Genomic DNA, 14,990 nt, shown 5'->3' on the forward strand with positions numbered 1-14,990 from the left:
ATGAACCCCCAGGGGTTCACGAACCCGTTTGGGAACCACTGCACTGTATCTACAGCAGGTGAATACTTATTATTTACATTTGTTGCCAGTGTAATATAACTTGCTGCAGTGTTTGTTGATTTTTCAGACTAACATAACAGCAATTCCCTTAGGACTTCATTAACATTATGATAAAGCAAATTGGGAGTAGATGTCCCAAATTTTTTTCAGAGGTGGGACAATTCAACTCCCTGTATGACTGATCAGTGTGGATCTACAAGCATCATGTTTTAAAAGTTATTCAATGCACAATCCAGGAACACTAGAAATATACCCATCCCTAGAGGAAGGAAATAGAGGACACCATGGTACTGAGCACGTCTACAGTTACAGCATTGCGGCTGCCCCGCTTTAGCGCTTAGTGAAGATGCTACCTATGCCAACGGGAGAGCTTCTCCCATTGGCGTAGGTACTCCATCTCAAGAGGCAGTAGCTATGTTAAGTATCAGAGGAGTAGCCCTGTTAGTCTAGATCTGTAAAAAGCAACAGAGAGTCCGGCACCTTTAACACTAACAGATGTATTGGAGCGTAAGCTTTCGTGGGTGAATACCCACTTTGTCAGACGCACACACAAAAGCTTATGCTCCAATACATCTGTTGGACTTAAAGGTGCCACAGGACTCTCAGTAACTATGTTGATAACAGAAGTCCTCCTGTCAACATAGCACTGTCTACACTGGGAGTTAGATTAGTATAAATGCATTACTCAGGGGTGTAAATTTTCCACATCCCATAGCAACATAGTTATACTGACATGTTTGTAGTGTCCAGGCCAATGTAGCTTGATTAGGAGCTGTATTCAGGCCTCCTTTTTTATGATATAGTGACTAATTCTAGCTGATGTGGTATAGTTTATTCATAATAGCAGGGCAGAATGACATACTGTTATTTTCGGTGAGTCGGTTTAATGTAGGATGTTCACAATTTTCATAGTTAACATTTCCCCATTTGAGCTTCTGCTTAGCATGAAAGGGTATTTGTGTCATACTTCAAGTACATAATGGAAAGTAGTTACCATGATCCAGGATGCTACAGTAGCATATCCCATGTTGAGATTGAAGTTTATAAACAATTGTGACCCAATTGTTGATAACTCCAATTGGTCAATTACCAGGTTCCATTTTGTTTCAAAACAAACTTTCCATAAAGATAATAGTTTTGTATCTTACACTTTAATCCTTAAATATTAGACCATATGTCCCAGCACAAATGAGATTGAGCACAGGTTTAATCCAGATAAAACCAGATGTATGAGTATGCAGAGAAAGCACCCAGAACAAGTGAGTAGCAGTAAAACAGCATCAGCTAGAAGAAAGGCACTAATTGTAAAGCAGACTAGTCACTGAGCATCTTTTTAAAGCCTGGACTGCAAGTAGCAGCTTTTTTCCCTTTGTGCAGCGTGACCTTTGTCACTTATGCATTAGCTTACTGTGCTCTAGTCCATTCGGGTACTGTAGTCCAGAATTCAGCACCCTGTAACACCAGTACTGTTTCAGCTGTCTGGTGTTTTCTGGCTGACATTAAAAGTGCAAGCTTTTATCTTTAAAGGTCCAAGTAGTTTGGTCTAGGTCATGAGACCATCCCTTTCCTTTTGTACATGGAATCAATACAGGCACTAGTGCTTTATCTTTACAACAGAAAGTCGTAAGGTGTTCTCTTTGAGGGACTCTCAACTGTTAATTCTTTCTTCCCCACTTGGTCCATATTTGTGGACATTCCAGACATACTGGAAGACTTTTCTCCCCACAGGAGACAGTTGAAGGAAGAGACAGGAGGAATGTAGAATTTCTTAACTACGGTAGAATGGGTTTATGGGGTGAGAATACATTTTGATTATATAAGTGGTGAAAAGCAGATGTGGGTAGCTGAGTTTAGTTGCCGATTATGTTTTAAATATTGAAAGTGTAGCTATATTTTAGATCAAATGAAATGGAACATTGGAAAGGTTCAATAGGCAAGCAACCATCAGTAGGGAAGGCTGTTAACTCCAGGGATGAGGGTCTGTTGAATATTATAAATTCTGACATTAAGTTTTCATTGATGTGCACAATAAATGTTGACACTAAGGGCATGTCTTCACTAGCAACATGGCCGTGTAGCCACGGCACCAGCAAGGGGCGCTCCCAGTGCTAGTGCACTGTCTACACTGCTACTTTAGAGCACTGAAACTTGCAGCGCTCAGGGTTGTTTTTTCACACCCCTGAGCAAGAAAGTTGCAGCGCTGTAAAGTGGCAGTGTATACAAAGCCTAAAAGTCATTAACTAAGTGCACAACAAAGGTTAAAATCCCTTAAACTGAAAAGCTCAAAGCAACCGTTACTATGAACTATACACGCCTCTATATTCACACTTATGCAGCTTTCACATTATGAAAAATTAAGATGCAAGACTGTTATAGAATTACAGCAACAAGCCTCTCAGTTGGAGTTTAAACTTCTTCCCTCCCATGGCTGTCGGTGCAGTAGTAAGTGTTCTCAGCAGCATTTCCTTCAAAACTAGGTCTTGCAAATTAAAGAGTCAAAGAGCTTTCCAATAAGAATTTTTATTGTAACACAGAGCAAACAGAATGTTCTTGCATTTAGAAGAATGTATTTGGTCTCTTGGTGGTGAAACGTGGTTTGTGCTGACGACGCAGAACTCTGTGTGGCAGAGGGAACTTGATTTTCGAATCCTGTAAGGGAGAAAGTGTTAGTTTTCATTTATATCGATCTTGCAATAATCTCAAGTCATACACACACTATGGAAAATAAGTCACAATATGTGAATTAGAAAATTCGACTTCTGACCTTCATATCTAATCTGTATTAGAGATCAGAGCAACAATCATTTCCATGAATCAGGGTTACTAGAAGATAGAAACAACTGAAGGTTCCTGTTTCTAAGCTCTTTGGGAAAGGGAATGTCTTTATTCTGTGTTTTTACAGCACCTCACACAATGAGGTCCTGGGTATTACAAATATAAAAGACATAACTACTAACACCTTTCTATACAGAGCTGCCTTTTCTGCAAGTTAAGATAGGCTTATTTCAATATAGTTGTTTCAGCGTAGCTGTAAGACTAGATGTACTTTTTGTATTTAAGACAGCTCACTCACTCAAAGCACGTAAGTACTGAAAAATCAAACCGATTTTGATCAGTAGTTTCACTCAACTAGTTCTAGCACTAAAGGGACCATGATTCCAAGTTACAACAGCATACATTCAAGTTTGACTCAATACATCTCTGCTATATAAAATAATTGTTGGACTGCAATGCAACACTCTGCATTTTTAATCAGCATAGTACATCCTGTAAACTTAGTGCAAACTTCTAGGTAAGAGATTTTGTCCCATCTTGTGTGTTACAATGAGCACCACCAACCACTGTTTTACTTTGTTTCACTTACATGGAATTGCTTGACTGCAGGTCTACGGCACTTGCTAGCAGCAATCTCCTCAACCTTCATGATCTGAATAGAGTGAGCACGGGCACGATGGCGGGCACCCATATCACGGTCTGTAACATACGGGTGATGTTAACATTCTCTCATTTAGTTTAAACAACACAATTCACAATTTTTTCATCTCCCTCTGCAGTTTGAAATTGCTTACATGTAGCATGTTTTCTTAAACAGAGGTCCTTATGAAATTCACTATTCTTGCATAATATATTTAACAGCTGACTTGCATACTATAATTTAAACTGCAGCTTGGTAATACATTTTTTCCTATACTTTCCCTACAGTTATTCTAGTCAGGAGGATTATTAACAGAGGAGCAACAGTCTCTACTGAAGCTTTTCATAATAAGTCAGAGGTGCTGACACCTCCCACATACACCAAAATTCTTCAAAAAAGGTACAATTCCGCATGTGTAGTCCACATTTTTTGGGCAAGAAGTTAGTGAATCAGGAGCTATACTTAAAATTATGAATACTGGAAGATGTAAGTTGGGTACAATAACTATTTCCATACTTTCAAATGGCTGAGTTATTCTTTAAGTATAACCCTACGTTTCTAGCTTTTTAAAAAAAAAAAAATCACCAACTTTAGCATTGTTCAAAGTACTCAGTTAATACAAGAAATATACCAGGGACTGATAGACCTGAAGGTTCACATTTGAAACAGATTCTCAAAGAAATCCGAGGCCATCTTTATACCTCTCAAAGCAAGGGCTCCAAATTTTGGTGCTCATCATGTATGAACCACATACACAACATTAAGTACAGTTTAACCTTTTTGTTCAGTAATTCTGTGGATATCAGGATCTCAAGTGCTAATTATCAGTTTCAAAAGACATTGCTATCTCACAATATTATTGTGCCTACTACAATGCTCTCGAAGGCAAAACACACATTTCCATATAAATCCTCAGCTTTCAGGAGTTTACAACTCAGATGTAAGATGTGCATTCAAGGAATTCTGAGCAAGCTCTCAACTATATTGCTTGAACCAGATTAGATATCAAAATTACCCACAGAATAGTAAACTGCTGTGTTTAAAACTTAATTTGATAAAATGAGTTAATTTAACAGATAGAGAATATGCAGAAAGTTTTATGTTGGACCTTCAGTTTCACTTTCAAAAGCACGTCAGCTCTTGAAAGGCGACAAGGTACATATGATATTTGCACACATGACAAGAACACTATTACTAAAAATAATATTCTTTGGGTTTTTGTGTGCAAAGTGTTTTAAACACAAATTAAAATGCACAACTATTGTTATATTTAGAATGAAAAAATATCACCCATTATAGTAACTGCACATAGAATCTGAATTAAAAGGTAGCCCCAGATATCTCAACACAATAATAGATCATTAGTCTATCAGATATTAAGGTCTACTTGTGACCCTTTGTAAACAGTGGCTATGAGGTCTTTTTGGCCAACACACCAATTATCTTCTATACAAAAGATTTCAGGCAATTCAGTTCCCACAAAAATTCACTCTGTTACAAAGCACAAAGGTATCTTCCACATGGCATGGATGATAAAGTCTTAATATGCTCCATATGGCCAAATGAAATATATCAGAATTTCCTCACTTTGGTGCTTGTAAGATTTCAACAAGAACATTAAAAAGTCATCAAGTCCAAAATACTATTAAGTGTTGTGCAGAAAAGAAGGGTGAGCCTTAGTGATTCTTCCAAAAGTATCAATTTCTGAGGAACCAATAACTTTTATTTTTAAAAAATTTTGAGCACTCAAGTATGATGCAAGAAATAACCTGAACTGGAAGAGCACCAAACTACAACTTTACACAACTGTATAACCAAAACAGCTTCTTTAATTTTATTAAAATTTAAAAAAAAATTGGCAGAAACTAAGCATAAACAGTTTCAGAAGGTTATGTTCAAAAGATCTTTAAGGGAATAAGAAATACTGGTTAGGAGGAAAGTCTCCAACAATCACTGCTAGTCAGTTGTTCAACCATTTTAATTCGCTTTTCAAAGAATCTAGTTGTACTGTTATTTGAATGCAATCACCACCTTCACCAAGGTTTTCCTATATATCTCTATTTCAATTTCTCAAATGCTACGTGAGGTCTTATACATACCACTGCTAAAAAAATATTCTTTGTTCCAACAAATAATTACTTACAGCACTGTGTAACAGCACCAGCAGTTGTCAGGTCCCTGTATTCCCTGTACATGTTGTGGGTTCCACTACGAGAATCATAGCGTAGCCAGATACCAAAGTTTTTCACCCGCAAAGGGGACTTTTCAAATACCTGAGGTTATAAAAGTGAAGAAAGAACCAGAGATAAAGACACTACCTCACTGATGCACTGTGTATTGAATAATAAAACAACAGTTTGGGAGAATACCACCTTAAACTTCTAGTTGAAGCATACTGCAGAATTCTATCATCTTGGGAGTTTTTTGTCTTCATACACACGCCCCCCTCCACTCCCAAATCATTTTTTTCCCCCCCATCAATCATGGTAACGGGTAGGTGAGTAGATTTTTCTATCCAGGTAAGTAAGCAGCTTTCCAAAGGGATAAGGAAAGATTTTCCAGAAATACAGAGTGATTTAGGAGTACAAGTTCCTGTTAATTTCAGCAGGACTTGTGCTCCCTAGTCACTTTTGAAAACTATGCCTCAATTATCAGGTTAGCCCAAAAACTTAGATTTTATATTTTAATATAATCAGGTTAAATCTAATGGTTTCAGTTACTTTTTAAAATTCCAACTGAGGGAAGAGGAGGTAAGAGTGAGTGTGCCAATGGCGAAAATATGTTTTACCAAAGGAAAATTTCATTTTAATATCATGGACTTTGCAACAAGGATGGTATAGAATTACAAAACAGATTAGAATTAGAAGGTTTAGATGAATCTCAAGTGACATATACCAAAGCAAACTAGGGAACTGTTTTAAAATTATGATGTTGACTACTTAAAAATTAAACTAATTTTGAAAACAGAACTTAGAACAAGTATTTTCTAAGTAGGAAATAAAATATTAGTTCTCCATTACTGTATTTTTTGGAGGTGAGGTAGGGACCAGCAGTAGCCTAGATTATGTCTAAGGATTATCTGTCATGATTTTGCAAGGCTGATCTAATGCATTTACTTTTAAATTATTCATGGTTCCTAATCATTGTGGAAAGTAGAAGTTTGATTTTCAGGTACACAAAATGTGACCGGTGAAAAGTTTAATTTCACTGTCAGTGACATGATGAGCTCTTTTATAAATAATTCCATTCCAATATATAAAAACATCTAAAATCCCAGAAACTTCCAAGACTACTTGTCTTTTTTTTCCCCCTTTTTAAGACCATACCTGTCCACAGTACACAATTTCTCCAGAAGACTTCTTCATCTTCTTCAGCTGAGACACAAAGTACCAGAAACGGGACTTGGCAACAACATGATTAGGAGCAAAGATACGCATCCGATAGAGGGGTGGCGTTGGACATTTAGGAGTAGGAAGGCATCGCCCAACAACTTTGTACTCCCTCAGCTACAAACAAGAGAGAGAGAGAATGAAAAAACCCTCCAATGTTCAGAGGCGAAAGCAAGACAGTGTAAGCTGTACAGCAAGGCACGAGATCGCATGAGCAGTGATGTAGGAAGCCCACAGCTACTTCAGACAGCAATGTTGAGGGAAGCACCTTACAGCTGAGAGTCCCACGGATAACAAACACTACCGCCAGTCCAGCTCTCCTACAGGATCTCGTCAGGCCCTTCGCTTCCACGAGCGCTTGGGCTCCTGAAAGGCGACAAGGCTCCTCTTATTCCCCGCGGAGAGCATCACTCAGGAAGACAGGGCCGTCCTTAGGCATACGCAGGTGAGTGCGGGGAGGTTAGGGAAAGGCTCGCCCCCCGCAATCACCGGCGACGGGAAGCGGAGCAACGCGGCCCCAGCCCGCTCCGCTTCCCTTGCCCCCAGTCATGTCGCGGGGGGGGGGGGGGGGGAGTTGGGGAAAGGTTCCCCCCCCCCCCCCACGGGAAACGGAGCGGGCGGAGTAGAACGGGCTGGGGCCGGGCTGCTCCGTTTCCCGCCGCTAACGGTGAGTGCGGGGGGATCCCTTCCCCCAAGCCTCCTCCCCTGAGCAACACGGCTGGGGCCCGTGGGAGGGAAGCGGAGCGGGCTGCTCCCAGCCCCACCTCCCCCCCAATCCTCTGGGCCTTCGGGCTTTGAGCGTTGTACACAGGGGTCAGAGCCCCTTGCGGGACTTGCCCTAACCAGAAAGCCGCGGTTACGGGGCCTCGAGACCCGGCGTCCTGGCCCGGCCAGGCCGAGCGCTCCCGCCATGCCTCAGAGCAAGGCCGTGGTCTGGGGTACCTGAAGGGGGAGCGTCGTGGACACACGCGGCCTGCGCGGAGAAGAACCCAGGCCCGCCTCTCCTAACCCCGCGCCCGAGGCCAGCCCCAACGAAGGGGGCGCCTGCTGGCTGCTGCGTGGCTCCCCAGCCTCACGTTCTTGGCGGCCGCCATGTTGGCCGCCCGCTCCCTGAGGAAAAGATGGGGCGAACCAGGCGGGCGGGACCCGCCAGAACGGCCCGAGTACCAGTTACTAGCCCTCCCCACCCCCAAAACCGGGCCGAGGCCGCCCCGCCGCAACCCGCTAGGCCCGGAGCGCCACGCTTACAGTGCCCGACGCCTTCATAGTGCTGCCTCGCTCGCCGCCACCCAGAAAAGGAAGGGACGCCTGCGCTCCAGCCTCACGTCACCCCCTCCGCAGCACGTAACGCCCTCGTAATCATGCTAAACACCGATTGGTTACAAGAAAGACTCCTACTGGATGTAGCATCAGTCAATCAAAGCTCAGACAATCTTCTATTGGTCTCTTTAGCGACCGCCATAGCTATACGTTATGCTCCAGCGGCGCGTGGTGGCCCACTAGACTAAGGGCCCCGTGTGTTGTCCCTACAGTAATGGCATATCCTCCAACATATTAAGCTATGGCCCTGGTAATGAACAGCAGTGAATTCAACGCCCGTACCTAGTCCCATTCCGCAACACTGCTATCGTAGGTAGCCGAGTTCCCAGCATGCATTGCAGCGAGCACATGTGGCCGGCCCACTTCGACCAGGATAGCACACTGCATGCTGGTCCTTGTAGTTTCAGTGGTCTCGCCATAGGAATTAGGAGGTAGCTAGGTGGGTGGGTCTGTTTGTCTCCTCACGCACACTGCTGGCTTCATTCCCTCCATGTTTGCGGGCGGGTGAGCGCTCCCCTGTTTGGACTGGAGGTCTTTCACTCCCATGTGCTGAGCGGGGTTGGATTTGCTGTCGCTCTTCCTCAGCACCAGCTTTGTTTTGGTGATGCCCCACATAGGCTCAAGCTCCCCAGACTCCTGGACCGACTTGAACTCAGGCTTTTAGTCTTGTGAATCCTGTGAACAAGGAGGAAATTGATACCAAAATTGAATTTCACAAACTCAGCGCCTACATTTTCAGGCTCCCTAGGCACCAGTGGTTCTACTTCTGGGCATGGTGCTGCTGTCTCTTTGTAAGCATCCAGATGCCTATCTCCCACCCACCTAAGCCCATAATCAGCAATATGTATGATATGGCTTTTAAAAACTAACTTTATATTTGTGAATAATCTAAGCACTATATCCAGATGTACAGACACTCTTTCCCCACAACCTATGTGTTATATAATTTTTTAACATTGGCTTTAATACATTTTTTAAATCTGTTCTTATCAGTTTAATATCTGTCCCCCCTACAGAGCTGGCTTTAGGAAGTGCGGGGCCCGATTCGAACAGTTTTGACGGGGCCCCGGCAGGGATGACTGGGGGAAAAAAAAAAAAAAAACACGTAAAAAAACATGTGGGGCTTGTACTCACCGGGCGGCACTCGTAGTCTTCGGCGGTTTGTCCTTCACTCGCTCCGGGTCTTTGGTGGCACTGAAGGACCTGCTGCCGAAGTGCTGCCGAAGACCCAGAGCGAGTGAAGGACCCGCCGCTGAAGTGCCGCCGAAGACCCAGAGCGCTGCCGGGTGAGTAAAAATTAAAAAGGAGCCTCTAGCCAGGGAAGGGATTCTCGGCCACTTGCCCCCACCCCGGCGGCCCTGTCACTGGGCGCGGGGCCCGATTCGGGGGAATTGGTGGAATTGGCCTAAAGCCGGCCCTGCCCACCTAAGCCCCTGAGTGATCCACAAACTGGGAGGAGATATCCATGATCTGTTTAAGTTGTATGCAGAGCCTGATCCAGTAGGTGAGCTCAAAGACTCTACATACCAGACCACTAACCAGGGACATGGGAAACCCAGGTGCCATTCCTCCCTATCTGCCAGAGGGGGAAAGAAAGAAGATACCTTTTCAAATCCTATCTCTTCCTCAGGAAACTCTTTTAAAACTCTGGAATTAAAGTTATCCAGACCTGCTGATTTAAAAATGCCTAAGTTTAGTAGGTGCTGTTTAACATCCTTCCAACACACTAGTAGGGTGGAAAGAGTCTTATTAAATATGTCTGTTCTTTTCCCAAATACAGAACAGAAATATTGATTGAATACTTCTGCCTGTTCTGCATTATTACTGATAATTCTACGATTTCCGTCTAGTAATGGTCTAGGGAGAATGATTCTGTAGTCCTGTGGTTAGGGCTCCCACCTAAGAGATAGGAGACCCAAGGTTCATACCCCCTTGTCCAATCATTCTTTCATTATCCACAGGGGAACAACAAAAGGAGAGACTGAGAGGTCCTAACATCAAACTATCCCATAGGCACGACGAAGCCATTTAGGTTGACTTAAAGGGCTCTTAACATCGATTTTTGTACTCCTCACGAACGAGGGGATTAGCACTAAAATCGACATCGCTGGGTTGAATTTGGAGTAGTGTGGACGCAATTCGACGGTATTGGCCTCCAGGAGCTATCCCAGAGTGCGCCATTGTGACCGCTTTGGACAGCACTTTCAACTCAGATGCACTAGTCAGGTACACAGGAAAAGCACCGTGAGCTTTTGAATTTCATTTACTATTTGGCCAGCGTGGCGAGCTCATCAGCACAGGTGACCACGCAGTCCCAGAATCGCAAAAGAGCTCCAGCATGGACTGAACGGGAGGAACTGGATCTGATCGCTGTATGGGGAGACAAATCCGTGCTATCAGAACTCCGTTCCAAAAGATGTAATGCCAATATATATGCCAAAATCTCTAAGGGCAAATGTGAGGTGTTTACAATGCTCACAACTGCAGCGGTGATCTGAGCGGACTCCCGCTTGCAGTGCTATGGTGTATGCATGGGCAATCCAGGAAAAAGGGCGAGAAATGATTGTCTGCAATTGCTTTCACGGAGGGAGGGGTCACTGCAAAACCACCCACAGTTACCTTGTCCATTATCTCAAATTTTTGTAATTAATAAAGAAAGAATGCATGGTTTCAAAACAATAGTTACTTTATTTTGAAGGGGGGAGGGTGGTTAGTTTACAGGGAATTAAAATCAACAAAGGGGGCGGGTTTGCATCAAGGAGAAACACACACAACTGTCACTCCATAGCCTGGCCAGTCATGAAACTGGTTTTCAAAGTCTCTGTGATGCGCAGTGTGCCTTGCTGTGCTCTTCTAATTGGTGTCTGGCTGCTCAAAATCGGACGCGAGGTGATTTGCCTCAACCTCCCACCCCGCCATAAACGTCTCCCCCTTACTCTCACAGATATTATGTAGCACACAGCAAGCAACAATAACAACGGGAATGTTGGTTGCGCTGAGGTCTGACCAACAGCGCCAGCGAGCTTTTAAATGTCCAAAGGCACATTCTATCACCATTCTTCACTTGCTCAGCCTATAATTGAACTGCTCCTTACTACTGTCCAGGCTTCATGAGCCAGGGGTAGGCGCGACCGTGCGGTGCTGCCGGCTGGGAGAGCAGCCTGAGGCAGAAGCCTCCAGCTCACATGATATTCCAGGCAGGACTGAATCTACATGAGACGAAACTTAAAGAAGAGAATGACCTGGAGTCACTCCCATTCGGTGCTCTAAGAGGAGGATAGCCATGTCTGTCCAGGCACCCTGATCAACCTCACTGAGGTCTGCCAGGAGCACCCAGGAGACGTACGATGGCTATCAGTCCTACTGCACCATCTGCCGCAAAGGCAAGAAGCTGCTGCTGTGTAGCAATGCAGTACTGTGTCTGCCAGCAGCACCCAGGAGATGTACAGTGACGGTGAGCTGAGCGGGCTCCTGCTTGCAGTGCTATGGCGTCTGCGCGGTTAACCCAGGAAAAAAGCCGCGAAACAATTGTCTGCCGTTGCTTTCATGGAAGGAGGGGTGACTGACGACATGTACCCAAAACCACCTGCGACAATGTTTTTGCCCCATCAGGCATTGGGAGCTCAACCCAGAATTCCAATGGGTGGCAGAGACTGCGGGAACTGTGGGATAGCCACCCACAGTGCAACGCTCTGAAAGTTAACGCTATCCTCGGTACTGTGGATGCACTCCACCGACTTAATGCGCATAGTGGAGACACACACAATCAACTGTATAAAATCGATTTCTAAAAAATCGACTTCTATAAAATCGACCTAATTTCGTAGTGTAGACATACCCTTAGTAGAGAGACGTATCTCCCTGCAACCTAGATTTAGGGTCCTATCTGTCAGAGAGGGGTGGGTCTTAGCGCAGACTAGTTTAGGCAGCTCCTCACCTAGCACGCTAGTTTTTGTGGATTGTATTCTAAGGCGCTTATCTCTCCCCGTTAAGCTTATAGGGAGACTAGATGGCTAACTGGGCATTGTAGATTGCAGTGTTGTTCTGCTGATATTCTAGGTGCCTAAAAGTAAGCACAATGATGCTCAGTGTTGCAACACCATGTCCCTTCATAAATCCCACCCCTGGTGATTCAGTAAGTGGCATTCTTCTGTTGGAATAAGTACCAGTTTTAGGGTTCGCTGGGCCACTGGAGATGTCATCTTTCAAATGAAACATATCAGTATTCTTATTCAATTGTGGTCATTAAACATTTAATAGTACTTCTTTTTAAGTAAATTACATGTTGCAACCCCAAATTCCTCTGCAATATCAGTTTGCTACAATATTCTTCACACTTGTCCTAAACTGTGTTGTTCCTGTCTATAGTTAATTAGAAATGTCTGTATTTCAGCGGTGGGTGAAATGATCTCCTTAAATGTTGTATATGTCCTATTTCTGCAAATTGTTGTGCCCAGGTGGAACTTGTTGCATGATTGCAGCCATAACCTGCAAATCTCTTTGGCATGAAAGGCACTGAATAAGTGTAAGACATTAATATTGCTATGGTCAGATAAGTTATTCTTTAAATATTTGCATTTTGTTACTGCACTTATTTGTTTTCTGTGTTCAGAGTTTTTGATCCTGCAAAAATGCACATTTAACTGTTAATAACTCCATTGAAATTCTATGCAGGCAGAACCATTTGCATTATTGATGCCTTTATCATATTTATGGGAGTCACTGAAGTCAATGGGACCATTCACATACTTAAAGTTAAGCATGTGCATAAATATTTTGTAGGATGTGGAGATATTTTGTAGGCCATTTACTGAACAAGTTTTTCTAGTCAGAACTACAAAACCAACACCACTGTGGAAAAACAAGTTGTATTTTGTCCTGTCTGGCATGTAATTAATATGATTACCAGCTAAATTCTAAAACGAAACCTTTTACTATTGGTGATGCATGAAGCAGGAAGAACACAACTTGATTTTCTAATTCCAAGCTGAGTTTATTGTGCAGCAGATTAATCTTATTTTGACTTGTAAACTGAGCAGAGAATTAATACGCAATCATGCTGTAAATGAAAATAATTATTGAACCCACATCATATTTATAGTAATATTTGTGACTATTACCACATTTTATAGGTGTGTATGAATAACTGTTCTTATTTTATGGCTATTTTTCAATAAACATTTTAGAAAACTGGAAATTTTTGATAAACAGGTTGTGTTTTGGTATGTGCATCACATTTTTAAATCATACATATGCATGAGCAGCAGGTGAAGCTTCCCCTTGGGGAGGCTAACCCCATGACCTGCCTCTTCTTGGCTGGCCCTGACTCTTCCAGCCAAGGTCACAATTCCGCTTGCTCCTATCAGTCTCTCCCCGCAACCCCCCGGCCCCGACTGGGGTAAGGAGGCTGAGTGCTTGGCTCCTCTCCCCCATGACCCTAGCCTCAGTGGAGAGCTTGGTTGGGGCCTCAGGAGGGGGGCCTGAAAGCTTGGTCCCAGCTGGAGTTGTGCTCTCAGCCTCAGCTGGGATCATGGCAGAGCTCTCGGCCCGGGCTGGACTGCTGAAGCTCTGAGCCTGGAGCCCCTCTGCCATTCTGCCCCCCTCCTCCTGCAGTCCTGCCCATGTCGACACCCCATCCCATTCCTTCCCCTGTGGCCCCACCCCCGTGCTGCCTCTTCCATCCCAAGGGCCACTCACTCCTCTCCTCCTCCCCACTGTGGCCCTGAAACCAGAAAAGCTCTGTGCCCCTGCCATGGCCCCGGGGTCATGTCAGGGGAGAGATTTTTCCAGGGGCTCCAAATCCACCCTCCTCCCTGGTGGTGCAAGGTTTGGGGAGGCTTAGCCTCCATTAGGTGCCACCTATCTACATATGCAAAGCTTGACAGTGTTAACCTGAACATGCTTCACCACCCATCAAGCTGAACCTACCCAGAAACTGTAACTGATAGAAGTTTCCATCATTTTGCTTGTGCGCTTGTATAAAAAATAAAATGATTAACCGCTATTGTATTTGTGCATTCCTTGTTGATTAAACTATATGAGTTAGTAAATCAGTGTGTTTGACTGGCATCCTAGAGACTACTCTACTGACAGTTTCTATAAAGATTATTTAACATATAACTAAGCTTGGCAGAAGTTATTTTTTATAATTTTGACATAACACAGATGTTTATTTTAAATATTTTTTTCAATTTGTATTGATTTAAATTTTCAGTTGTAGGAAATCGTACAATGGGAAGAGGACAGACTAATTTTTTTAATGACAGTAGACATGGAACTTCAAAAAGGTAAAGCTTTATAACCATGAAACCACACATTGTCAGCATCACATGTCAAAATGCACGAAGTAAGTATCCTTAAATCAACCTTTAATAAGTTCCCAAGATTACATCTAAGCAGGAGAGGTGGCTCTGTGTAATTATCCATTCCACTTGCCAGGCCAAGTTTCTGTGCAGCACCTCCCTTTCCCCATTCAGTTCGCCTCATCAGCAACTACAAGGAAGGCCTTGTCACTGTCAGAGGCAAAGGAAACCAGAGGGCAGCCTGCAGCGGGTTAATAACACCAAGATTTATACAATGTGTCACGCAACAGCCGAATTTTTGAGGCCTGCGGACACTACATATCCCAACATGCCATACATCCTGTGGGGACTATATATCCCAGCATGCAAGGCGGCACTCTGGTCTATTGGAGGAGGAAGGTGAGTGTCCGGAAGGGGAAATACCTCTCGCTCTCTTTCAGGGACTGCTTGGAGCGTACGCGAGCCGCAGAGCATGCTGGGAACTATAGTCCCCATGGTTTGCCT

At 43.7% G+C, this 14,990-nt stretch overlaps 1 protein-coding gene and 1 non-coding gene across 2 annotated transcripts; both read right to left on the reverse strand.

Moving 5' to 3' along the window:
- Positions 1-2,564: 2,564 nt before the first annotated feature.
- Positions 2,565-8,266, reverse strand: RPL18A (ribosomal protein L18a). Its single transcript, XM_005303182.5, has 5 exons — positions 8,113-8,266; positions 6,802-6,981; positions 5,619-5,748; positions 3,425-3,534; positions 2,565-2,709 (listed from the first exon to the last, which is right to left on the reverse strand). The coding sequence occupies exons 1-5, from the start codon at positions 8,128-8,130 to the stop codon at positions 2,617-2,619; spliced, it is 531 nt and encodes a 176-aa protein (XP_005303239.1). The 5' UTR covers positions 8,131-8,266; the 3' UTR covers positions 2,565-2,616.
- LOC112059985 (small nucleolar RNA SNORA68) lies at positions 4,573-4,704 on the reverse strand. Its single transcript, XR_002889281.2, has one exon. It is a non-coding gene; the product is annotated as a small nucleolar RNA SNORA68 (small nucleolar RNA).
- Positions 8,267-14,990: the final 6,724 nt, after the last annotated feature.

This window comes from Chrysemys picta, chromosome 1 (genome assembly GCF_011386835.1).
Source record: "Chrysemys picta bellii isolate R12L10 chromosome 1, ASM1138683v2, whole genome shotgun sequence".
In the NCBI taxonomy this organism is placed as follows: domain Eukaryota; kingdom Metazoa; phylum Chordata; order Testudines; family Emydidae; genus Chrysemys; species Chrysemys picta.